We start from the raw sequence: 26,358 nt of genomic DNA, 5'->3' as shown, positions 1-26,358 counted from the left end.
GATCACCAATGCATCCACGATTTCTCGGGCCACCTCCCTGAGTACAGACCATCAGGCCCTGGAGATTTATCTGCCTTTAGTCCCAACAGTTTACCTAACACCATTCCCTTCAGTTCCTCTCTCCCACTAGATCCTCGGTCCCCTAGTATATCTGGTAGATTGTTTGTGTCTTCCTTAGACACTTGTTTGTGTGTTCCTTAGTTTAACTGTTCTGCCATTTCTTTGTTTCCCATTATAAATTCACCTGTCTCTGATTGTAAGGGACCTACATTTGTCTTCACTAATCTTTTCCTTTTTTTTTAACATATCTAAAGATAAATAACTCCAAGCTTATCAGTGTATAAAATCGACTGAGTAAATGACAGTGCATTTGTACTAAAGTTTGAATTATTTAATCATTGTTCTTCATTTTGCAGGAAGAATTATAAAACAGGACAAAATATTTTAATTAAATATGGTTGGACAAGTAGTGCAGTTCACAATTGCATTTCACTGCTTAGAGAAGTCATTAATATTTTAAACTTGAAAATGTGATGACTTATCAGAATTTGCTGAATCAAAGAGTAGGTCGGTGCCAAGAAACACTGCTGGACATTTCAGTGGGCACCATTTATTATGGTTGAGATGCTTTTACATCTGAAGGTTTAATGTTGGGAAGAGTTGTGGTCGCCCAACTGTGTCTTTAATTGTTAAAGGAAATTGATCTTTGTCAGGTGTTTCTGAGTCTCTGAGCCTTTTACCGCAGCCATCCCAGTTATAGTTATTTCTGATTGTTTGCTCATGAACAACAGGATGACCATGCAGACGTAGACCACTGGTCGAGAGGGGCAATAAAGGCCTCGTTATCTCCAAGTTTCTTCCTTAAGCAGAATGGCACCAGAATTTCCTCCAAGCCTGCATTATAGATTTTGGATATACAGCATGGAAAGAGGCCCTTCGGACCACCGGGTCTATGCCAACCAACGATAACCCCATACACTAGCACTATCCTACACACCCCAGGGGCCCTTTACAATTTACAGAAGCCAATTTACTTACAAACCTCTACGTCTTTGGAATGTGGGTGATAATTGCTCGTTTCTAAGCTTCCCCCCAGTCTAGTTTCAGTAAACGCACTTGAAACAACAACATTTTATTTTACCAAAAGCCCGTCACAGATCACACACTGTACCTATCCCACTGCGGGTTCAATCCTTGCGTCTGCCTGTTCAAGCCCTCTAGGCCTCGTGCAGGCAGAGGCACTCCAGAAAGGTACACGGGCCTGAGCACTCTTCCTGAAGATCGACGCTGAGCCTCGTGATCACGAACTTTTATATGTCCCAGGACCTTGAGGGGCCGAACCACATGGGGGTGGCCTCTTAATAACCCAATTGCAGATATCGATTAACCCCATACATAACAGCATTTCCCTAACCCAATGATACAACAGTTCAATACATTGTATTCACAACGGACTTTGAGATGAAGTCAACTTGGAAACATTTACCCTGATTTACAGAAAACCCAGACAAGCTCAACACCTCATCCAATCAACACTTGGCAAAGTCAGACTCTGCAACATTATTTACAACCATTTACAAGGTGTATGTTTGGTTTGCAGCCATCCAATTTATTCCATGCATTTTGCACCAGATTGACAGGGTTTGCAGAGCTTTCCATTCTTTGCTTGCAAATTGTATCTAAGCTCCAGACACTCTGGCTCCTCTTTGCAGCCTGTCCCAGCTCTGCAGAGAGTAATTCCAATTTGACCAAATCTCCCAGCAACCCTTAAACTTAACCCCATTTTGAACTCCTAGCTGGTCCAATTTAGCCAGGATTAACATGGGAGGAAACCACAGCACCCAGAGAAAATCCACTCAGTCACAGTGAGAACGTACAAACTCTGTACCGGAGAGAGGGTTTATAAAGTATTATTGTGTACTAGACATATGGTCAAGAGTATTCCATCTAACTCCTTGAGCAATTCCACAGTTTATCAGATCAGAGCTTGTATTTGCCTTTGCTCCTCATCCCCTGATACTCAAACCTATCAAAATATTTTCTCACTCTGGAACATTTCAAACTAACAAAATGTCCAAAGGTTATTGGGAGAGTCCCCAAAATTCCATTACTCTGCCGCGAAGAAAAAGTTTTCTAATTTCACACCAGAATGAACAAGCTTTAGCTTGGAGGTTATGCAAGACTTGGAATTTGAAATGAATTGTAAATCGTATTGCAAACATTATATCAAAGGTTCTTACCTTATTTAGTGTTGATGCATTTCACGACACCTTGCTTTGTGTCGATCATATGATAACTTCGATGCATTTGCCACGATGCAGTTTTGCTTAAGTCTCAGTAAGAATGAAGTGAATATCAAGAGCTGAATTCCAGCTTTTGGCATTATTCACTGGAAGTTTGTTGCTGCAGTATTTTGAGGTCATGGAAGAATGTTATCACTTAACATACAAAGTATTTTTTGTGCTTCTGATGTAGAATTGTGTGCGCACTAACCCATTTTAATTTTGTATGGCCGCTACAACTTGACATCAACACGTCCTGAAATTCGTCCCCTCTTGATTCAAGTTCCGGTTGCCTGATCACGGTGGGGATGTGGAGGCTTTGGAGAGAGTGCGGAAGAGGTTTGCCAGACCGTTGCCTGGATTAGAAGATATTATCTATCAGGACAAACTTGGATTGTTTTCTCTGGTGCGCCAGAGGATAGAAATACATAAAATTATGGAAAAAGCTTAGATAGGGAAGATGATCAGAACTTTGCCCCAGGGTGGAAATATCAAAGTCGAAAGGGCATAGCTATAAGGTGAGAGGGGCAAGCTTTAAAGGAGACTAGACCAAGTGCAGACCCGCTGGGTCTGTTCCCGCAACGCACGGTTGGAAGGGGAGGGGGCGGCCTGACGTCATCGCGTAACGCCATGCGCTAGGCGTACGCGGTCAAGACGCTGCGTACGACGTCAAATGCACATGGATACGGAGGGATGTGGATCACGTGCAGGCAGAGGAGATCAGTATGTCTTGGATCATGTTCGGCATGGACACGGTGGGCCAAAGAGCCCATTCCTGTGCTGCAGTCAACTGCTCTAAGAAAATGTGCATTACGGCAAATCCACACGTGCTGGAAATCTGAAACAACAACAAAAATTGCTGGGAAAACTCAGCGGCTCCTCTGTGGAAAGAGAAACAGTTAACGTTTCTGGTCCAGAACTTTTCATTGGAACATGAGTTGAATTTTCCCAGCATTTTCTATTTTTATAATTGATTGCTGTTAAACAGTGTTTGTAAATGCTGCTCGTCTCTGGGATGTGGGAGGAAACTGGAAATTCTTGTCAAAGTAAACACCAGCTGGGAAAGGTTCACTTTCCTGTCCATTTTATGTGTGTAATAATGTGCTCATTTCATTCCCACCATTAGTAACATAGTTTTGGAATCTGAAAACTCTGACCACCAGGTTAAAAAATAGCTTTCTCCCAATAAACCACCAGGCTCTTGAACACTGTTTAGCACTCGCCTCAACTATGAACTTTTATAGATTTTCTTTGGTTGCACTGGTATGGTTTCTTTTTGCACTAGTATATGGTGGCTATTGAATTATTATTTTTTTTGTGTATTATCTTTTATCTATGTGTCGCCGTGGCTATCCCACGAGGTGGAGGATGATGGTCTACGTACCGTTGTTTTTATGGACTGTCGAAGGGCCGAATGGCCTAATCCTGCACCTATTTTCCATGTTTCTATGTTGGCTAGCTTTCACTGTGTGTATGAACATTGTGAGCAGACAGGGCTTCCAAACCAACGGCCCTTCATCCCTCTTCCACTCACATCCGTCTGCCTCGATGAGTAGGAAGGAATTGCTAAAACTGAAGATAGGCACAAAATACTGTAGTAAATGTAACAATGAATGAATGAAGTCTGACTGAAGTCTGAAAAAGGGTCCTGACCCAAAACGTCGCCCATTTCTTCTCTTCAGAGATGCTGCCTGTCCCGCTGAGTTACTCCAGCATTTTGTGTCTATCTCTTGATGTGTACCCCTGCACTCATTCTCCCAGGTCTGGGAGCAACTGGCTTGTTCAGTAGCATCCTTCAGCACCTGTAGGTCTCTCACTCCCTCTCTGTTGACTACTGTAACTTGAATCAACTATGGGGCACCTGGCTGCCTGCAAGGTCATATCACAGGGCGGCACACTGACACAGCTGGTAGAGCTACTGCCTCACAGGGCCGGGGACCAAGGTTCGATCCTGACCTCGAGTGCTGTCTGTGTGGAGCTTGCACGTTCTCCCTGTGGCCAAGTCTGTTTTCTCCGGGTGCATATCTGGCAGCGGTTTCCAGGCACCCCCCGCCCCCCCACTCTCCGTGTAAAATGTAAATCTTCCGCCGCACATCTCCTCTAAACTTTCTCCCTCTGACCTTCTCGCTGTGCCCTCTAGTGATGATGGCCACTGCAACAATGCGCAAAGTGCCAACAACCCTGGCAGTCACAGTTATGCAGCGGAGTATTGTCACTGAGTTCTGTGCCTTTTCTCACCTCTAGTTTCCCTCTCCCCTGACTCTCGATCTGAAGAAGGGTCTCGACCCGAAGCGTCACCTTTCCTTTCCTCCAGAGATGCTGCCTGTCCCGCTGAGTTACTCCAGCTTTTTTGTGTCTATCTTCGGTTTAAACCGACATCTGCAGTTCCTTCCCACACAGAGATATTCAGAGTTGAGGTTAGTGTGTTGTGTTCAGGAGTTGTGGGGAAGGAGCTCCTTTTGAATATGATGGTTCAGCTGTCCCGCTGAGTTACTCCAGCAGAGAAGAGGGCCACAGAATTACTCCAGCATGTTGACTCTATCTATTGCTGTAAGTGACAGACTGATTTCGCACGCACATGTAACTAGCTATCCTCCACTCGCTCACTGTACCTTCCTGTAGAAGTCTCCTTTAGTTTTAATGGGAGAGGTTGCAGCAGTTTCCCTTTCCCAAGCTCTGGAAATGTACTACTGCCTTCACGGTAAATTTGGCTTTGTTTGCTGGCCGACCATCAAACTGACACAAAAATGCTGGAGAAACTCAGCGGGTGAGGCAGCATCTATGGAGCGAAGGAATAGGCGATGTTTCGGGCCGAGACCCTTCCCTCCAAAGATGCTGCCTCACCCGCTGAGTTTCGCCAGCATTTTTGTCTACCTTCTATTTTTCCAGCATCTGCAGTTCGTTCTTAAACACATCAAACTGACTTGTGTGAGTCATGGAGCGCTCCACACCGCCACCTCATTAATCTTGGGATCGCGGTGTAGCTATCCCGGTCGCTAGAGGCACAGAGAACTTGTGTTATGCCCGGTGCCCGCCTCAAATGGGAGGTTCGAGAGGATGCAGACCTATGTTTGTGGCGCCTCTGCTATTTGTGTTATTAAAGTAACACCTGCACAGCAATGACTAAATGAAAAAATAAATATACACTGAACTTGTTCTTCCTCCTGTTTACTATATTGTTTACAGAGTGCTGTGTTTACATGTTGTGTTGTGCTGCTGCAAGTAAGAATTCCATTGTTCTATCTGGGACATATGACAAAAAAAACGCACTTGAAGAAGGGTCTCGACCCGAAAGTCACCCATCCCTTCTCTCCAGAGAAGCTGCCTGTCCCGCTGAGTTACTCCTGCATTCTGTGTCTATTTTGGCATCTGCAGTCCCTTCCTACACTCTTTACTCTCTTTAAAATTAATGAGTTAACAGGGCAGTGAATCGAACAAATAATAATTGCAACGTGAAGGAAACTTCAGACACGGGCTCACAAGTTAAAAAATGCAAAATCTATTACAGAGCGCACAATGAGAGGCAGTGAATGTCAGTTTACACCTCGGTACTAAAATCAGCAAGGCAGTCCCACATCCAGGACTGGTAAGCCAGCAAGTATGTACACCGAGCGTCGCACAGAGAAGCCCTTTCATTTCGGAGGAATGTTCCGATCCTTGTGCAAAAGGAAAATAAATTGAGCAGTTCGCGTGTCTCGCAGCCTCCTGTCAGCCGGGCATCCTCTGCCGATCTGCCGTGCGTGGACCGCGGCTGCAACGGTGAATAACTCCATTTAAGTTCCTGGTGTGTTGGCGGTGCTGCCTTGCATGTTAATGCAGACAGTGAGAGAGGGGGAGAGAGAGAGAGAGAGATTCGCGGGATGTGATTGATGCAGTCGAACTACCTTGGTGCTGGAGGATTGGATTGTGTGCCTTTGGGCTGCTCTGCGGTTTCCCCAGAGCCAGCGGCGGGGACAGAGTGGGCGAGCCTGTGTTACACAGATTTGAACTTCGCTCACTCGCCTTCCCTCCCCCCTGATTCTCATGCTGATTTTCCCCCCTCTTTTGTGTGCGGGACCTTTGGTGGGGGTGGGTGGGGGGGAAAGGCCAGAAGGCTATTGATTCCCATCTTTCCACCCACCCCACCCCCACTCCCCCTGTGATCGGGTTAAATGAAACCAGTAACAGCAGAAGACAGACACCCAGCTGCCCCGAAGGCATCGATCGCAGCGCCGGAGCGCCGAGTTTTAAGGTGTAACTGTATCATTCGGACTCAAGTTGCCTGGGAGATATATTCCGCTCAAGGAGGTCTTTGTTTTGGCTGACTTCCCAACATTTGAACTCACAGCTGCCCCCTCCAACAACTTCATCTTGTGGGACAATGTTACTTGGTGAGTACTTTTTTATTTTTAGAAGGAAAGGGGAACTTTAAAGACGGGATGGTGGAATTTCTATTTCAACTGACAGAGCAAAGCATTGCTCAACCCCCCCCGATTGTACAGATATAGCAGCACGGCAGAAAAGTCGAGAATCCCTTTCTCCAAGTGCCGGGCAAGGCTGAGACAGGATTTAATCTCAGTTTACTCCCGACGATACGGTGGGGTTTTTTTTACACAATATCTCCGGAACGCCTTTTATTTTACGGCACCTCTTATCAGAAATTGCTCCACATCGCACACAAACACAATTAACAGGAGGCTGGCTGCAAGAGGCTAGCATTTGCGGTGAAGATTTTACTGCGACAGACCAGCCTGATAGCGGAGCAGGCGTTTGTGTCGACCTGGTTTACAATGTTTGATAAAACACCTATGAGGCAGATATTCAACCACCGCTAATCCTGCGGTGCTCCGTAAAAGACTAGCCAGTTTTATTAAGGACTCTGCTCCAAGATGAAAGTCTGATCTGAAAGTGCAGCCCCGAGAAATCTCTATGAATGGGCATCGTGTCCTGATTGAAGTCTTCTGGGGGTTAAAGCCAGCATCTATCTGTGTGCTCGTTGTCTCTTCTCCTCCGCGCCGCAAAATCAAACTCGTTTAATCGGTGAATTTAACATAGTTCTTTAATTTTGAATTATGCAAGTTATGCCCCAAAACAAAAGCAGATACAGCCCCTTAAATAACTCTTAAAGGGCACGACATGGATCACTGGGTCAGCTTATCTGTAAATGCACGTTGGCGCATGAATACTTATTTTCAAGAAACACTAAGTCATGTATAAAACATGCGATTAAAATTATGTGATGGTTGATTTTTATGAACAAAATATATGAAATCAATCTGTTCGCGAGTGTCTCGTTTTCACCATTAAGTAACCTTTGATTAACATCCAAGCAGGATGTTAGGTCCCTGATGGTAATCTCGAGTCGTATTGCTCCAAGGCAACTAACTATTCAGCAAGGTAGAATTACCTGACTGTGACAGAAATGCGTTTTAAGAAGTATTCAGCATTGCTTGAAAATATTCCATCTGACTTTACTTTCCAAATCAGTGAGACGACACGAGGATTAGCCTCAATCAAGGAACAAGACGCCCGCCCCCACTCTTCCTCCTAATGCTGTGGTAGGTGCAGTACTCCAGAACGCACACCTCCGGATTCAGGGACAGTTTCTTCCCAGCTGCTATCAGGCAACTGAATCATCCTACCACAACCAGAGGCCATAAGCAATAGGAGCAGGATTAGGCCATTCAGCCCATCAAGTCTACTCCGCCATCAATCACGGCTGATCTATCTCTCCCTCCTAACCCCATTCTCCTGCCTTCTTCCCATAACCTCTGGCCACCCGCCCTGAACAAATATCTACCTCAGGGGTGGGGAACCTGCGGCCTTCTAGGCTATTAATATGTGCGGCCTTTTGAATGAATCTAAATTTTGTAGAACAAATCCTTTTATTTTTATTAGTATGTTTTTGTTTGTCTTTTATTATTTTTATTTTAATCTTAAAATGAACGTATTTTAAAATACTAAAGAGTAAAAAAAGATCCAACTAAATAATCCTTCCCGACTGATGGCCACAATTAAAACATTAGTAAGTCATGAGGGCTATTTTAACAATATAATGTACATTTTGAAGTATCCTGGATGCGGCCTTATTAGATTACAGCTAACTTAATGTGGCATTCCAACATGAAAAGGTTCCCCACCCCTGATCTACCTCATTGGCAACCCTCGGACTATCCTTGATCGGGCTTTGCTGGCTTTCCCTTGCCCTAAACGTTATTCCCTTATCATGTATCTATACACTGTAAATGGCTCGATTGTAATCATGTATTGTCTTTCCGCTGACTGGATCGCACGCATCAAAAGCTTTTCACTGTACCTCGGTATACGTGACAAGAAAGTAAACTGACAAAAAAAAACAGAAGAAGTACTCATGTCCAGCCAGGGTGGTGGTGATAAAGTGGCTGACTCTTGTTCGATGTCCTCCTGCTGGTTTCATCATGGAACCTTGTGTTTTGTTACCCTGGTTACTCTGCCACTCACTCATGCCATGCTTTGCCTGATCTGTCCATCCTCTCCACGGCTAATTGTAAAGAACACAACCTCTTAATCACCTGACAATGCACGAGTCCCAGTCTCCCACCCTCAACTAGGATTCAAAGTAAAACATTCACACTTTCATTTTAATGCTGCTGTGACATTTGTTTCTCTCCTGGGTTCCTTGTAGTATATAGTTCTGCAAAGTAATTAATTCAGAAATCAGGGATGCAAAGGGGCTTGGGAGTGGCTAGTGCAGGATTCTTACAAAGCTAATTTGCAAAGCGAATCGGTAGCAAGAAAGGCAAATCTCTTTCTTGCGAATGGCGTGCACAGCCCAAAGTTGTAGGTCAACTTGTTCTTTTTGATCTTATTTGTGCACGTCGGGTTAATTGCATTAGTCGGAACAGATAGGACCACGTGAAGGTTGCAATCTCCCACCCCAGAAAGGCAAATACTATGCTGGCATTGATTTCGAAAGGACTAGACTATAGAAACAGGGATATAATGCTGAGGTTTTATAAGGCACTGGTCAGGCTGCATTTGGAGTACTGTGAGCAGTTTTGGGCTGCATATGTGAGGAAGGAGTCCAGAGGAGGTTTACGAGGAATAATCCCAGGAATTACTGGGTTAACATATGATGAATGTTTGACGGCATTGGAGTTTTGAAGGATGAGGGAGGATCTCATTGAAACCTACCGAATAGTGAAAGGCCTGGATAGAGTGGATGTGGAGAGGATGTTTCCACTAGTGGGAGAGCCTAGGACCAGAGCCCATAGCCTCAGAATAAAAGGCAATTGCCTTTAGAAAGGAGATGAGGAGGAATCTCTTTAGTCAGAGGGTGGTGAATCTGTGGAATTCTTTGCCCCAAAAGACTGGAGAAAATGTCAATGTATAAGGTGGAGATTGGCAGATTCTTGATTCGATTGGATGTCAGAGGTTATGGAGAGAAGGCAGGAGAATGGGGTTGAGTGGGAAAGATAGATCAGCCATGATTGAATGGCGGAGTGGACTTGATGGGCCAAATAGCATAATTCTACTCCTATCACTTGTGAACAATCTTTCATTCATCAGGCCTGAGATGGAGACACAAGAGGCTGCAGATGCTGGAATCTTGAGCAAAAAAACAAATTGCTGGAGTAGCTCAGCAGGTTTTCCTGAGATGGCTGGTTTTGCTCAGCAGGTAGTCCTGAGATGATTGTGTTTTCATATGAGGAGGGATTAAGCAGTCTAAGCTTGTGCTCTCTTGAGTTTAGAAGAATGAAAGATGATCTAATTGAAAAATATTTAAAACATCGTAATGAGCTTGACAGGGTAGATCACGCATTCCCTGACCAGGATGTCTGTTAACAGGGTCACAGACTCCGAATAAGGGGTAGGAAATTTATTCTCCAGAGGTTTAGAAATCTGTTAAATTCTGTGCTCAAAGGGTACAGAATGGCAATTGCTGCACATATTCCAAAAGCAGTAGTTGCTTGGATATTAAAGGATATGAAGTTAATGCAGCAAAGATCACATTGAGGTGAAAGGTCTCCCTTGATCTTATTGAATGGTGGAGCAGGGAGAGGAACTGAATGGCCTGAACCTGGTTCTATTTCTGATGTTCCTAACCTCCAGGGGGACTGCTGAAGCCAGGTGCTGCATTACTGGAGATGCTATCTTTTATTTGAGTGCAGTGGGCGGCACGGTGGCGCAGCGGTAGGGCTGATGCATTAGAAGACCCGAGACCCTGGTTCGATCCTGACTACGGGTGCTGTCTGTACGGAGTTTGTACGTTCTCCCTGTGATCGCGTGGGTTTTCTCCGGGTGCTCCGGTTTCCTCTCACAATCCAAAGACATGCAGGTGTGTAGGTTAATTGGCTTCTGTAAATTGTGTGTCCCACTTAGGAAACCTGAACGGAAACCCCTGGAGACTTTGCGCCCCACCCAAGGTTTCCGTGCGGTTCCCGGAGGTTTTTGTCAGTCTCCCTACCTGCTTCCACTACCTGCAACCTCCGGCAACCACCTGCAACCTCCGGGAACCGCACGGAAACCTCGGGTGGGGCGCAAAGTCTCCAGAGGTTTGCGTTCAGGTTTCCTAAGTGGGACGGGGGCATTAATAGTGTGTGGGGTGTTCGCCTATTGGCGTGGGCGCGGTGGGACTGTTTCCACGCTGTATCTCTAAACTAAACTAAACTAGACAGTGTGAAGTGAGTTCCAAACGCTGCCCTTGGCTAGAGGTAGGTGGATTCTCTCTGACTGCCTCATGTACCGTCACCAGAAGCCTTCAGATATGATGCTCTGCACAAGGAACAGCAACTCATCCTCTGGCAACTATGTCCCCAGACCGGCCGCTGGCTTGGCACACATCCTGCCCCACGGAGCCAGTAGATCTATTGTACCAATGGGTGTGGTGATGCCCAGAGTGATGCAGGGAAACCTAGTGAAAGGCATTGAGTAGCCAGGTAGCAGTGCCCTAAGATGCCCCTGGCAGGTTTGGCTGCCGACACTGCGCATGCTGTTGGAGATGTTGATGGAGATTTTTACAGATGTATTGATCATTGAGTACATTGTCTCACATCAATACAGATGTATTGATCTCGTGGACAGATTGGACCAGTGGATTGCTCCACGGTCAATTCAGGAGCTGCAAGTTAACTGGACCAATCTCAACTCTTCCTTGCAGACCCTTCAGTCAGCATAGATTGTTCTGATACGTTTAAAAAAGCAATTAGACAGGTACATGGATAGGACAGGTTTAGAGGGTTATGGGCCAAATGCAGGCAAGTGGGACAAGTGCAGATGGGACATGTTGGTCAGTGTGGGCAAAGTGGGCCGAAGGGCCTATTTCCACACTGTATGACTCTCTATGATATAATCAGGGCTTTCAGAGCATGGATCCCAGATTTGCAGGTGAATGCAAGCTATTCCTTCCGATAATTATTGCTCTTGTTGTCAGCTGCTCCGACACAGTAGTTTGCGGTGAGCACCACTGCCACAGTAATTCCAACTCAAGTCCACTTTTACGTGGACCAAATGACCAGGAACCAATGTTCACAATGTTTCTCCAGAGATGTTGCCTGACCCGTTGAGTTATACTCCAGCTTTTTGTGTCTATCTACACAGGAATAGGCCCGGTGAGGCCAAACACGGTGATTCTCAAGAGTTAAGAGTCAAGAGTATTTTATTGTCAAATGTCCAGAAACGGAATAATAAAATTCTTACTTGTAACAGCACAACAGACTTCTAATGAATCTTAATGATCCTTAAAGACTTCTATTGAAATTCTTACTGGCAGCTGCCCTGATGCATATGCGCCAGTGTGTACTCACTAGAGAGGAGACTATCTTACTCTCTCTCCCTGTTGCAGAATTGACTGTAAAATCCAGTTTGCAGCGTAATGACTCACTTAACAACATCAATACACTGCAAACCTGGATTGTTTTTTCTGGAGTGTTTGAGGTGGATGGGAGATCTGATAGAAGGTTATAAAAGTAAGAGAGGCTTAGATGGGGTAGACAGTCTTTTTTCCCCAAAGTGGAATTGTCAAAGAATGTCAAGGAAAGCATAACCTTAAGGTGAGAGAGGCAACGTTTAAAGAAGATGTGTGGGACATGTTTTTTTGCACGGAAAGGGGTGGGTGCCTGGTAGAAACATAATAACATAGAAAATACGTGCAGGAGTAGGCCATTCGGCCCTTCGAGCCTGCACCGCCATTTAATATGATCATGGCTGGTAGACACCGCTGATACGGTTGATATGATATTGATATTTAAGAGGCTTTTAGTTGGTAGGCACTTGCTAGGAATGAAGGGCTGTGGACTGCATGCAGGCATAGGAGATTAATTTAACTGGCTCATGTTCGGCACGAATATTATGAGCCAAAGGACTTTTTTCTCTACTGTACCGCTTTATGTTCTATGTATTGCCTTATTTTTCATAGTCATACAACGTGGAAGCAGGCCCTTTGGCCAAACTTGCCCACTCTGACCAACATGTCCCATCTACATAGTCCCACCTGCTGGGTGTGTTTGGCCCATATCCCTGTAAACCTGTCTTATCCATGTTCTGAACCTAAATGTGTCTTAAACATTGCAATAGTACCTGCCTCACCTACCTCCTCCGGCAGCTCATTCCATACACCCACCACCCACTGTGTAAAAAAAAAATACCTCTCAGGTTCCTATTAAATCTTTCCTCTCTCACCTCAAACCTATATCCTCTAGTTCTCGATTCCCCTGAAGCGCAAAGATTCTGTGTGTTTAACCGACCTAGTCCTCTCATGATTTTATACACCTATCATTCTCCTGCGCTCCAAGGAATAAAGTCCTAGCCTGATCAACCTCTCCCTATAGCTCAGGCCCTCAAGTCCTGGCAACATCCTCGCAGAAGCTCTCTGCATGCTTTCCAGCTTGACAACATCTTTCCTACAATGTGGTCTTTCGTGAACCCACAAACCTCTTTTCCTTCTGGAGTGAATACCCAAGGTGAACGTCCCAGATGGATTTGATCTTTTAGTATGAATGGATGTACAGTATTTAGGTTTTCAGATATCCACATGGTATTTGTTTACTGGAGGTCAATTGCAGCAATAATCTATAAGAAAGTTCACTGCAAATGTTCAAATTACAAACAATTTGGTACAAGCAATTTCAAGGGGCCTCTTATTCTTATTTTATTATGAGAGCTCCGAGGAAAGAAGATAAATTGGGGAACCAGTTTAGAAGAAGGGAATTAACCCAACTGATCACATCCAAATGTTCTTAACATTGAAGAATTAGAGTGGCACAGCAGTAGAGTTGCTGCCTTACAGCGGCAGAGACCCGGGTTCAATCCTGACTGTAGGTGCTGCCTGTATGGAGTTTGCACGTTTTCCCTGTGACCGCGTGGGTTTTTCTCCAGGTGCTCCAGTTCCCAAAGACGTGCAGGTTTGTAGGTTAATTGGTTTCGGTAAAATTGTAACTTGTCCCTAATGTGCAGGGTGGCGCTAGTGCACGGAGTGATCGCTGGTCGGTGCAGACTCAGTGGGCCGAAGGGCATGTTTCCACGCTGTATCAAAGTCTAAGTCTAAAGAGAGAGTCACCCAGCGAGTGATTGGAGATCCTTGAATATAAAAATCTCCCCAAGCAACAAGGAGCAGGTTCTGATGTTGTTGGCAAGGACCTACCAGGTCTGCCAGGTTTTCCTGTTATGTTTCAGAATGTAATAGAAGGAAGGAGAGGCATTGGCCTGAAGAAGGGTCCTGGCCAAAAATGTCACCTGGCTAGTCTCTCCACAGGTGCTGCCTCTCTTGCTACATTCTGCCAGCATTTTGCATTTCGCTCAAATTCATAAATTTATCCGTCAGTCAGTTTAGTTTATTGTCACGTGTACCGAAGTACAGTGAAAAGCTTTTGTTGCGTGCTATCCAGTCTGCGGAAAGACAATGGATGATTACAATTATAAAGATACATGATAAGGGAATAACATTTAGTGCAAGGGAAAGCCTGCAAAAGTCCCATGAAGGATTTTCCAAGGTTCACCAATGAGGTAGATAGTAGTTGGGGATTGCTCTCTGGTTGTGGTTGGATGATTCAGTTGCACGATAACAGCTGGGAAGAAGCTCTCCCTGAATCTGCAGGTGACATGGGAACAGAACTAGGCCATTCAGCCCATCAAGTCTGTTCTGCCATTCAATCATGGCTGATCTATGTTTCCCTCTCAACCCCATTCAGGATCCCAGCAATTACAGTTCCTTCCGCCTCCAAAGACATCTGGCACTTTAAGAATGTTTACCTCATACTTTCACCCCTACAATTAACTTAAATTTAAATCTCTGGTGGCTATTCCAAGTTAGGGAGGGAGGAACCGTTACATATTTTCTGACTACAGCGGGGTTGAAAAATTCTATACACATGATGAGAATTAAATGTGGCTTTGCTCAGCAAGGCTGTGAAAAATCAAATGTAAATTCTTCTTCCTCTGAGTGATTTACAGAGATTTACTTTGAAACTTCAACACTTTGAAGGGCCTGTCCCACTTACGCGACTTTTTCAGCGAGTGCCGGCACCCGTCATAGGTCGTCATGTTGAAAATTCAGCGGTGACCAGAAAGACACTACGACTCTTTGGGTGACTCGGAGACGACTCACGACCATACATGCGACATGTCGCGGGGTGAAGCCTGTGTGGTCGTGAGTAGTCACCCAAAGAGTCGTACCTTGTTCTGGTCACCGCTGGATTTTCAACATGTTGAAAATGTTTGGCGACCTATAACGACCTATGACGGGTGCCGGCAGTCGCCGAAATAGTCGCATAAGTGGGACAAGCCCTTTATTCCTCTTCCCATTCCCACACTGACCTTTCTGTCCTGGGCCTCCTCCTTTATCAGACAGAGGACAAACGCAAATTTGAGGAACAGCACCTCATATTGTGCTTGGACAGCTTACATTGTCAGCTGACTATTGATTTCTCTAACTTCAAGTAACCCTTGAAACCCCTCCCTCTCCGTCCCTCCCCCAACTAGCTTCAAAGTCTCATTGTCTTTAACTCATTTTCACCCAGGCCACAGCTAACAATGGCCTGTTCCTTTTATCATTGTTACATTTTTGCATATGTTTCTTTCATTTGTTCTACATCTCTCAAAATCACCCTCTATATCTCTATTTCCCTTTCCCCTGACTCTCAGTCTGAAGAAGGGTCTCGACCTGAAACAACGCCCATTCCTTTTCTCTAGAGATGCTGTCTGACCCGCTGAGTTACTCCAGCTTTTGTGTCTTATCTACCAGATTTTGAAAAGTGCTAGACTAACAGATAATCTTAAAACATGTTAAGTTATGATCTCAGGTACATTGAGCCCTGTGCGGAGTCAGTGCAGAAATGTTTTATGGCCCACAATATTCATCTGTCCAGCATTTGCAGCCTGTTCTTTCTGCCCCATTAACAGAGAGTCATGCTGGGTCATAAAAGAGCGGTTATTCCTGCTTTTATTTGGTATCACAAGGTCCACAGGGATCTTTGGAAGAAAGTTTCATGCGGTAAATGTTGGAAAGAAATAGTTTCCCTTCCTGCCCGACACAATGTGTGACTTTAGCCTGTGGGCAAGAAGGTGAGACTTTCGACATGCACTTGCCAGGTTTAGTGTCATTGCTCGCAATTCTAAGCCATGGCATGAAGTCATATTTCAGGGACATACAGTAAGATGTTTGATGGAAATCCATTGAATCGAGCTCTCGGCTCTCCTGCCTCGCATATAGAGAGAGAGAGAGAAAATTCAATATCCGTTTTTGCCCAGCGTGCTGGGGTTAACACAAAAAGTAATCTTTAAATATTGCCCGTGACTGTGGAGTTGCTAATGCACCGTGAGTGCAATACATCAGCATTGCCAGGTGCTGAGATCCTGTGATATTGTGTGTCACTGAGACATAGAGTAAAGGCAGCAGCGTGTGGTAGAGACTTGCGTCCTCAGACGTATGCAACACTGTGTCTGCTCCCAGTGTCCGTTCCTTAGTGGTCGAACGTGGCAGCCACATGTAACGGTGGGGGGGGGACCTCATTGAAACGTACAGAATAATGAAAGGCTTGGATAGAGTGGATGTGGTGAGGGATGTTTCCACCAGTGGAAGAGTCTAGGATATAGGTTTATAGTCTCAGAATTAAAGGACGTTCTTTGAGGGCGGCGATGTGGAGAAATTTCTTTAGTCGGAGGCTGGTGAATCTGCGGAATTCTTTGCCACAGAAGGCTGTGGAGGTCGTCAGTGGATATTTTTAAGGCTAAGATAGATAGATTCTTGATTAGTGCAGGTGTCAGAGGCCATGGGGAGAAGGCAGAAGAATGGGGTTAGGAGGGAGAGATAGATCAGCCATGATTGAATGGCGGAGTGGACTTGATGGACCGAATGGCCTAATTCTACTCCTATCACTAATGACGTTATAACATACAATTCATTCAACAACCGTACACTATTGTGTCAGGCAAGGTGGATGACGGCTTCCATTTTAGTCCCGGTGGCAATTATTTTTACAGAGAATTCTGTTTGGACTCTAAGTGGCGTTATAATCAGGCAATGCAGCCTGCAACCCCTGCATTTACTACAGTGATAGCATTCGATGCTACGAGCAAATATGCCCACCTGCCTTCATTGTTATTTCGGATATGAAAAACACCCTATGGGGTTCAAGCCTTAGATAGTATGAGAGGCCATTGAAATGAAGATTTTGTCCTTCTGACTAACGAATTATGAAAGCAGAGGTGAAGCATTAATAAACAAAGCTCAACGGGAATACTGTAATTAAAAGCAAAATTTCATCCAAATCTCAGTGCATTGTCCATATTATTGACTATTTGTCATAGCTGATTGCAAAAGTTTACGTCTGTTGTTGCTTCACTGTGAACAGTTCATTAGGCACTGGATCAATCCAAATTCACTTAATGTTAATAGGACTGTAGAGTGAAGTAAGATATAGAGAGTGTGATTAGAATAATGTATTCTGGTTTCAGTTCAATAAAGTGAGCATTGCTGCATTCAATTTTGGCAGCTGTTTGGCAGAAGTACAAATTTTGTCTAGGACAGATGGATTTTACTGGGAAATTAAAATTGATTTGAAATGTTCGTTTTTCTTTCCTCTTGTATAGCCTCGGGATCCCGACACAATGGAAAAAAGCTTGCTCCTAAACATAATAGCTTAAAAGATAATGTGCCAGAAGTAAGCCGCTGGATGCATGCAGGAAATGCACAATGAAGTATATTTCAGGCTTGATTCTTCTGCTTATTATTCCTGGTTCAATTCAGGAATGCTTTTTTCGTTACTTAATAGTGCTCGGTAAATCAGATGTAGTTGGTTGTTTAAAAAAAGCACTCAGCATGTACCAACTTTCAGTCTCTTAATAAAAACTGGAAAGCACTCGAGATGCATCAATGTTCAGCCTTCATTAAGATTTAAGTTGAAATCGATATCATTAACCATCACTTACTAGTTGTGCTGTTATGTTAAATTGCTTCTTTGTGCATAATTTCCTTTTATGTAAACACGGACAGCAAGACATTATTGCCGGAGTCCAGCTTGTGCTTTTATTCCACTTGCCTTTATCACGCTCTCAGCCTGCCGAACAGTGCATCTCACAGCCAAATGGGATTAGCCAGCCATGTGCGTGAGCATTTTGAATGATACATGCAACATTCTTAACACAAAATGAACGTAAACCCTGCTTGGCGAATGTTTATGGCCAGCACTGACATTTTCTTTTGTGGAATAGAAATGATTTTCCAGGTGAGCCAGCAAGGCTGGTTTTATTGGTCAAAGATTCGAGGAAATTGAAGCAGAATTTTGGAAAGCGGAGTTCAAGGCACAGATGTTATTATACTGCTTATTTAACGTACATGGGAGAGAATGACATTTTTTTTGTCCTAATGTGTTATTGTTAGTTTCCCATTTTGATGATAAATGTAATGATGTGAAGCTGATGGGCACTTAAGATGGTCAAAGGCAAAAGGGCTTGAAATTGTAGTCATTTCCTGGACATTAACTGAGGTCAAACCCATACATTTTTCAGGGGCATATCCCGCAGCACCTGAGATACTTCTGATGCCTTCCCCAGTGCCCTCCACTGCTGCACTAAAACAAATATCAAACTCCTTGCAAACGCTAATGAGGACCTGATGACATTTAATGGGCATCTCAGCAAAATTTGTCAACACTGAGCGAAGAGGTTAACTGTATTAGATTGAAAACCTGTCATAAACCTCCTAATAAGATTGTATTCTATGTAGATACACGCTGCGAGTGTGAATGCGTATCCTAATATAAATCAGGGTAATGTATTGCAGTATGCAATTGTATCTGTCTAGCCAGCCACTTTTATACCACTCTACTGACACGAAGGTCATACATGTTGACCGACCATTTTCAACCAACATCAAGTAAAGAGCACAATTGCATTTTAATTTCAATGTACCCATTAATTATTTGCAGCAGATTAGCCAAAACATGTCTCTTGCATTTTTTTTTTTCATTTTTTTTTTTAATGTCAAAAACTATCGGTCCCTCATTCCATAGAACATCAAATATTATTGGAGAGGAACAAGCCCATCAGCCCGTAAATATGATGGAAAATAAAACGATTGCCTGCTCATGATCCATATCCATCATGCGCTTATCTAAAAACCTCGTAAACGCCACTTCTGTGTCTGCTTCCACCACCTCCCCTGGCCTCATGTTCCAGGCACCTACCACCTTCATAATGCAAAATCTTGCCCCGCACACCTCCTTTAAACTCCCTCCCCCCCCCATCTCTGATCTTAAAGTTCTGCTCTATATTTCAAAGCATAGGATATTTTATTGCCAAGCCAAGGGTTTGTACTTACTAATATATATTTTGGACGATTAACTACTTTTGCATGGAATAAGATAAACAAAACCAATTTCCATGGGTTGACCTTTCATTACTTTGTAGACAGGAGCAATATCCTACATGCTATTAATGTATGTAAAGGCGATGCACTGGTGCAGCAGGCAGTACTGCTGCCACACAATTCCCATAACCAAGGATCAATCCTGTTCTCGGGTGCAATCGGTGTGGAATTTGAACAATCTCTCCAATTCCCTTGGGTGTTCAGTTTCACCCCCTATATCAGAAAGATGTGCAGGCTGGTAAGTTAGTTGGTGATTGGTACATGGCAGGAGAATTGGGTGGAGTTGATGAATTGTGGAGAGAGAAAAGGTTACTGGAAAATGGTTAGGTGAATGGATCTGATGGGAAAACTCTTGAGAACTGAGATAGACTTGAATGGAACAAGAGGACCACTTAAAAGTTAACTTTGGAAACTGACAAGCAGAAAAAAGCTGTCTTGGATTTAGACAATGTGGCGGAAAAGAACATTTGTTTCCATGTAACCGCCCCGCAGTATTCGGAATCCGTTGTCTTTTAATGACACTGCTGCTTCTTTGGCCATTGGAATCGGAAAACAATCACTTCTATTGATACTTGTGCAATGATATAGTATTAAACAATGTAACACATTGCTTTTGGTGTAAAAAAGACACAAAATGTTGGAGTAACTGAACAAGGAAAGCAGCAGGAAAGCTGAACAAGGAAAGCAGCATCTCTGGAGAACATATAGATAGGTGATGTTTCAGGTCAGGACTCTTCTCCAGACTGTACTAGACCTGGATTAGTGGGTTCAGCAACAAGGACAGGTTGGATACATTTGGATTGTTTCCCCTGGAACATCAGAGGTTGCGGAGAGATTTAATAGAAGTATATAAAATTATGAGAAGCATAGATAGATTAAATAGTCAGGTTTTTTTCCTGAAATCTCCAATACTAGAGGGCATATGTATGAGGTGAGAGGGAGGAAAGGCTAATGGCGATGTGTGGGGCAAGTATTTTGCACAAAGTATGATGTGGGCCTGAAAGGCATTGCCAGGGGTGGTGGTGAAGGCAGATACGCTAATGGTATTCAAGTGGCTTTTAGATAGGCACATGAAAAGTGCAAGGAATAGATGGATATGTATCATGTACAGTCAGATGAGACCCATGGCACAATATATTGCATTAAGATTGTGGGCCGTAGGGCTGTACTGTTTTGTGTTCTATGTACATTAAGCTTCTTGACCTTTATATTGTGTTGTTAATGATAAGGAATTGGGACCTTTCCAGCAGGTGAGTCATCTACAGTAGGATAAGAAAAACAGCCAATATCATTAAAAAACAGAATAATTACATTAACTTTCCTATTTACTGGCTTTGCCTTTATACCAGCCTTCTGCAAATCTGCACAAGGACACCCAGATCCATTGCATTCCAGAGTTTAGTGACCTTCCACCATTGAGATAGTAAGCTTTTCTTCTTTCGAACCAAAATGTACACATTCATACTTTCCCACATCATACATCGTTTGCCAGACCTTTGCACCTTCACTGAACCTATCTCTATCCCTTTGGAACCTCTTTCCTGCATCTAATCTGTCCAGTCCTGCAGAATTTTGCAGCTTTTATGTGAGTTTCCTCCTTCTTCGAAAATCTTGTGAACATGAGACAAATCTCTCTCGATATATCAGCCCCACCATTCCCGGCAGTCAACCCAGTTGGGAAATGTTGCGCGAATTGTGAGTTCCAGGGAATTGTTAGGGAATCTAGATGTCATCGCCAAATTTAATAATCTAATCTTTAGTGTCTTTAGCCACATCATTTTTATAAATTGTAAGAAGGTGATGCTTTTAGATTTCAAGTGTAATCCTTCTTAATAATAGTGTATTTCAAGTTAGTGGAGACTATAGAAATTTGAGAGCACTCTGCCACAAAAATATTCACCTTAGATCCTAAATCCAGCTAAAGTTGTCTGCCATGACATGTATTTTGATTGTGTTTTTCCATTCCATTACTATTTATTATATGGTTTGCTTAATTGTATTAAGTTGGGACCATTAATTTTTACATAGATAAGCAGATTAAATGATCAAGTGAATTCAAGTGAATTGCCTGATTTTCTAGAATCATCATCTTTTTGTGCTTATTACAATTATCGACATTTTCTCCGACAACAGAAACTAATTAAAAATGCTAAAACGAGAAGCAAATTGGATTTTATGAAATTAACTGTATCCACTTTGGTGGTTTGTATTCATAATGGGTATGAAATGAAAACTTCTGTTCCATTTATACACCTTCTGAGGTACACAAAAATGCTGGAGAAACTCAGCGGGTGCAGCAGCATCTATGGAGCGAAGGAGATAGGCAACGTTTCGGGCCGAAACGTTGCCTATCTCCTTCGCTCCATAGATGCTGCTGCACCCGCTGAGTTTCTCCAGCATTTTTGTGTACCTTCGATTTTCCAGCATCTGCAGTTCCTTCTTATACACCTTCTGATACTGGTAGGATGAGAACTATTCAAATGTTATTCCAAATCCATCTGAAACTTATTCTTTAAACCACCAAACATCGTATGAACAGATATAGCCTGACATTGTGTCAGTTGGCTTTATGTCCCGTGTGTATGAGGTATTGGCATGTCCTTCCACTAAATCTGCTGAAACTTATTTTTTTTTAATTAAGATTAATATTACATTAGACATGCCTCATTTATACTCCATCATATTCTACTGCGGCAATATTGCCTTGCATATTGTTTAGAGCTGTGTTAGTCATACAGAAATCTTATCTTAGATCTGTATATTTATTTGTTCCAAAATGTCTTTCCATCTTACCATTCACTAAACCTGCAACTCTCTGAACATTGTTCCACTGCCCGATGTTTTTTTTTGCTTTGATTCAATATTATTACTTGCTGTACGACTCTAGAGTGTTGACATCGTGAACGTGCCTTGACTCGCGTGGCTGAGCTGTGTTTTGGCATTTCCTGGCAGTGAGCATGGACCCACAGCGTAGTGAAATGAAAACTCAGGTGGTTTTCCTCCAGTAACAGGCAAGACCTGCTGCAGCACACCCATACCTGAGTTTCTGCCGTGTGCTTCTGACGGTGAGGCTGTGGACTAGGACTGGGGCTGTGAAGTTTGAAAGTAACAAGAAGAAGGATCTCGACCCAAAACGTCCCCTATTCCTTTTCTCCAGAGATGCTGCCTGACCCACTGAGTTACTCCAGTTTGTTGTGTTTGACTTTTGGTTTAAAGTAGTATCTGCAGTTCCTCCCTACACAATATCACTTTACCTTCAATTTGAACAACACGTTGGCTTGGAAACCTGGGCGGGAATTTCAAAGTCAAGAGAGAAAGAGTGTTTAGCTGCCATATAGTACTAACAATGGAACAATGCATTTCTTGCTCACAGCATAGTTTAGCTTTATGTCACGTGTACTGAGGTACAGTGAGAAGCTTTTTTTGTTTCATAACAAGTCTGTAAATGCAATATGCACCGATAATATACAATAAACAATGAAATTAATAAATTAATAACCAAAATACTGGCGCAAAAGGCCAGTGCAATAAAAGTTCACAATTGAGGTCAGTGTTGTGTAGTGGACAAGAGCCTGATGGTTGTCGGGAAGAAGATATTCTGAAATGGTTTTCAGACTTTCTCTCTGATGGGAAGCGTGAAATGAGAGGGTGGTCAGGGCGACGTATAGTAAACCTCACAGTTTTTTGGCAGCTTCAACTTGAATCAATTAGGCAGGTTTTTTTTTTAAGGAAGAAAGCTTTTTAACTAAAGGAATGAACATAGGGAGAGGCAGGAGGTGGGGACTTTGTTTCAACCTGTAGTGACAAAGATTGTTGCAGCTTAGTACCGATGAAGTGGAGCAAATGCAATAGACTTGTCTGAGCCCAAGGCGTGAGAGCTTTACAAATCTTTTGCAAATCTTCACAGATTTTTTGGGTGATATGCAGTGAAGTCTCTCCAGAAAACACAGAATGACATTTTTGGCATTATGATATCTATACACTTTAGCACGGATGAGATCGCTCTGCAGCATCAGTCCAACTTTAAGAACTGTGCTCGCTGAAGTGGAAATTTAAATTTGTGTTGGAAGGATTTTGCTTTGTTGTTTAAATTGTACCTAGGCTTTCAACGTAATCAATCAAAAAGCAACAAATTGCAGATGCTGGAAACTTGAAATATCAAACAAATCTGTCATCTCCCGGCTTTAACAAAAAACAGGGGGGTGGAAGATTGCAACCTTCACGTGGTCCGCCCTGTTTCGACTAATGCAATCAACTCGACGTACACAAACGGAAGATCAAATAGAACAAGTTGTCCAACAACTTTAGGCTGTGCACGCCACACGAAAGAAGAAGAAGAAGAACAACAAAAAACAGAACGGTGGAAGATCTAGTGGGTCAAGCAGCATCTGTGGAGACTGAAGGTGAATGTCAGGTAGACATTTAGGACCTCCCTTCTCAGTCTTAATAATGGGTGGGAGATTGCAACCTTCACGTGGTCTGCCCTGTTTCAACGAATGCAATCAACCTGGCGTGCACAATCAAATAAGATCAAAGAGAGCAAGTTGTCCTACAACTTTAGGCTGTGCACGCCACACGCAAGAAGTAGACAAGAAGTCCTAATAATCTGAATCACCGATTTTCAGCTTTGTGCCTCCACTGATGCTGCTTGACTCACTGATTTCTTCCAGCGTTTAGTTTCTTGTTCTAGATTCCAGCATCTGCAGTCTCTTTTTTAGGCTTAATTTTCTATTTTTATTTCCATGTACCTAAAGGGGACATGCAAAGTCAAAAGACAAAGTTGTTTCTTAACTGCTGGTCATTGCGATTTACAGCAGTAACCCACTTTGGTGAACTTTGTGGCGTGCTTCAATTGTCCCACAGCAAGTGAGAAATGAGATATAAATATCCTTGGCATGGCGCATTCTTCCTCATTAGCCGGAAGCTGTTTCCATGGCCACACAATTGGTGATGCTCCTCACGTTGGTGTCGCTGCCCGGCCTGCAACTTGTGAAGCATCTCCTCATTCCTGTCAATGGACATCTCATTGAAGGAGCTCATCAATTGTGCAGGAGTCTACCATATTAACTCAGCTTTGCCAGCGGAGTTGCAATTTAGTTCACGTTCATAGATTCTAGGAGCAGAATTAGGCCTTTCGGCCCATCAGGCCTATTCCGCCATTCAATCATGGCTGACCTATCTTTGCCTCTCAACCCCATTCTCCTGCCTTGTCACATTAACCCCTGACACCCTTACTAATCAAGAATCTATTAAGCTCCACTTTAATGCCCCTGTCCCACTTAGGAAACCTGAACGGAAACCTCTGGAGATTTTGCACCCCACCCAAGGTTTCCATGCGGTTCCCGGAGGTTGCAGGTGGTTGCCGGAGGTTGTAGGTAGTGGAAGCAGGTAGGGAGACTGACAAAAACCTCTGGGAACCGCACGGAAACCTTGGGTGGGGCGCTATGAATCCAGAGGTTTCTGTTCAGGTTTCTTATTTGGAACAGGGGCATACTAGTATCCATTGACAGCCTACACATCTTTCTGTGGCAATGAATTCCACAGATTCACCACCCTCTGACTAAAGAAATTCCTCCTATCTCCTTTTTAAAGGGACATGCTTTTATTCTGAGGCTGTGCCCTCTGGTCCAAGGCTCTCTCACTAGTGGAAACATCCTCTCCATATAGTTGTGGATGTGATGTGCATCTACTGCCCAGAGCTAAATGTCCCTTCAACTCCGTGGCTTGCAGGCCATTCCAGACAGCAGTTAACAGCTGGCCAACTGGTTGAGGGTCAGGTTCCACATGTTGGTCAAACTGAGTAAGAACAATGAGCTTCCTTTCAGGAAGGGCATTAGCGCACCAGAGAGGGTTTTTTTAATGCTGTTCCATGTTCATCATTAATAAATTACCGATCATTGTACTGAAATTTAAATTTGTGCCTCCAAATATTAGTCTAGTAACTTAACGACTCTGTGACTGTATCTCTTTCTTAGTTCAGGAAAAGAACCAGTCGGAAAGTTGAACAAAGCTAGACGGACAACTTTTGGGGTCAAACTCAAAGTAAAATTGAGCTTTTGGACTTTAAAGATACAGAGGAAAAACAGGCTCTTCGACCCACCAAGTCCACGGCGATCAGCGATCACTGGTACTATCCTACACACTAGAGACCATTTACAATTTTGCTAAAGCCAATTAACCTCCCCAGCCCTCAGCTGTATCCACCTATCTCTTGCCAGTCTGAAGAAGGGTATCAATCAGAAACGCCACCTATTACTTTTCTCCAGAGAAGCTGTCTGACCTGCTGAATTACTCCAGCATTTTGTGTCTATCCACCCATCACTCATTAGGCTTTATCCTGCACTTCCTCTCTTCCAGCTTTCTCCCCCTCCTTCCCCACCATCAGTCTGAAGAAGGGTCCCATCCCGAAATGTCACCTATCGACGTTCCCCGGAGATGTTACCTGACCCGCTAAGTTATTCCAGCACTTTGTCTTTTTTTTTTAATAAACCTGCATTTGCAGTTCCTTATATCTCCTATTGGAAATGGAGGGATTACAGTGGATAATTTGATTGATTTGTGCGAATGCAAGATTCAAATGTAATACAGAACATTTTTGGAAACCCAAGCAGTATCTGTGGAAAGAGAAATGAAGGTGAAATTAATTACCATACGCACCAAACCCTGAACATCAGACATGATTTCTAGTATTCATCCCATCAACCAAGAACCTCTTGATGCTGTACAGTCAGCCACCAACACAATGTCACCTGGAACAAAGTTCCTTTTAATCTTTAACCATTGTTGTCATTCATGGATAAAAGACAAATACTCTTTTATCCATCTCCTCCAAAAAGGATTTGCCATATATTGCTTCGTTAGCAGCTTTTCCAATTTACCCGTAGATATTCAGGGGTTTTCAGAACTGGGAAAAGGAAGATAAAATAAGTTAGTTTTAAATTGCAGAGAAAGCAAGGAAGGGAATGGATAGGTCAAAGGCAATATCTATAACAAGATGTTTTTATTGTACAAAATACAGCACGTTATCAGGATTCTTCTGCTCAAGTGCAGATCACCTGAAATGATATAAAGGAGAGCACTGAGATGAGGAAGTGAAGAAATATCAATGTGACAGATGGCATGCTGCCTCTGTGATTTGGGAATGTATGATCATCTGTTGAATGTTATTCCGTCTCTACCCAGCTGGAAGTAGTTCTTCTGTAGCAAAAAATACAATTGCTACCTGCATTCCTTTTCTCTCAGCAAATAATGTTT

The 26,358-nt window shown here is 43.4% G+C and overlaps 1 protein-coding gene across 5 annotated transcripts in view; it reads left to right on the top strand.

Annotated features, from left to right (window-relative positions):
* znf385c (zinc finger protein 385C) overlaps positions 1-26,358 on the top strand; it is a 389,456-nt gene that overhangs the window by 202,791 nt on the left and 160,307 nt on the right. The window contains exon 1 of one of the 5 annotated variants that reach the window (XM_055656999.1): positions 5,674-6,652. The exons of the other annotated variants lie outside the window; for them this stretch is intronic. Coding sequence (XP_055512974.1) covers positions 6,643-6,652 — 10 coding nt within the window. The 5' untranslated portion in view covers positions 5,674-6,642. Of the gene's footprint in view, positions 1-5,673; positions 6,653-26,358 lie in introns of those variants that run through there. 5 annotated transcript variants of the gene reach the window in all.

Source organism: Leucoraja erinacea, chromosome 27, assembly GCF_028641065.1.
Source record: "Leucoraja erinacea ecotype New England chromosome 27, Leri_hhj_1, whole genome shotgun sequence".
Taxonomy (NCBI): Eukaryota; Metazoa; Chordata; class Chondrichthyes; order Rajiformes; family Rajidae; genus Leucoraja; species Leucoraja erinaceus.
Note: the sequence above shows the minus strand (reverse complement) of the source record. Positions and strands in the feature narration are given on the sequence as shown.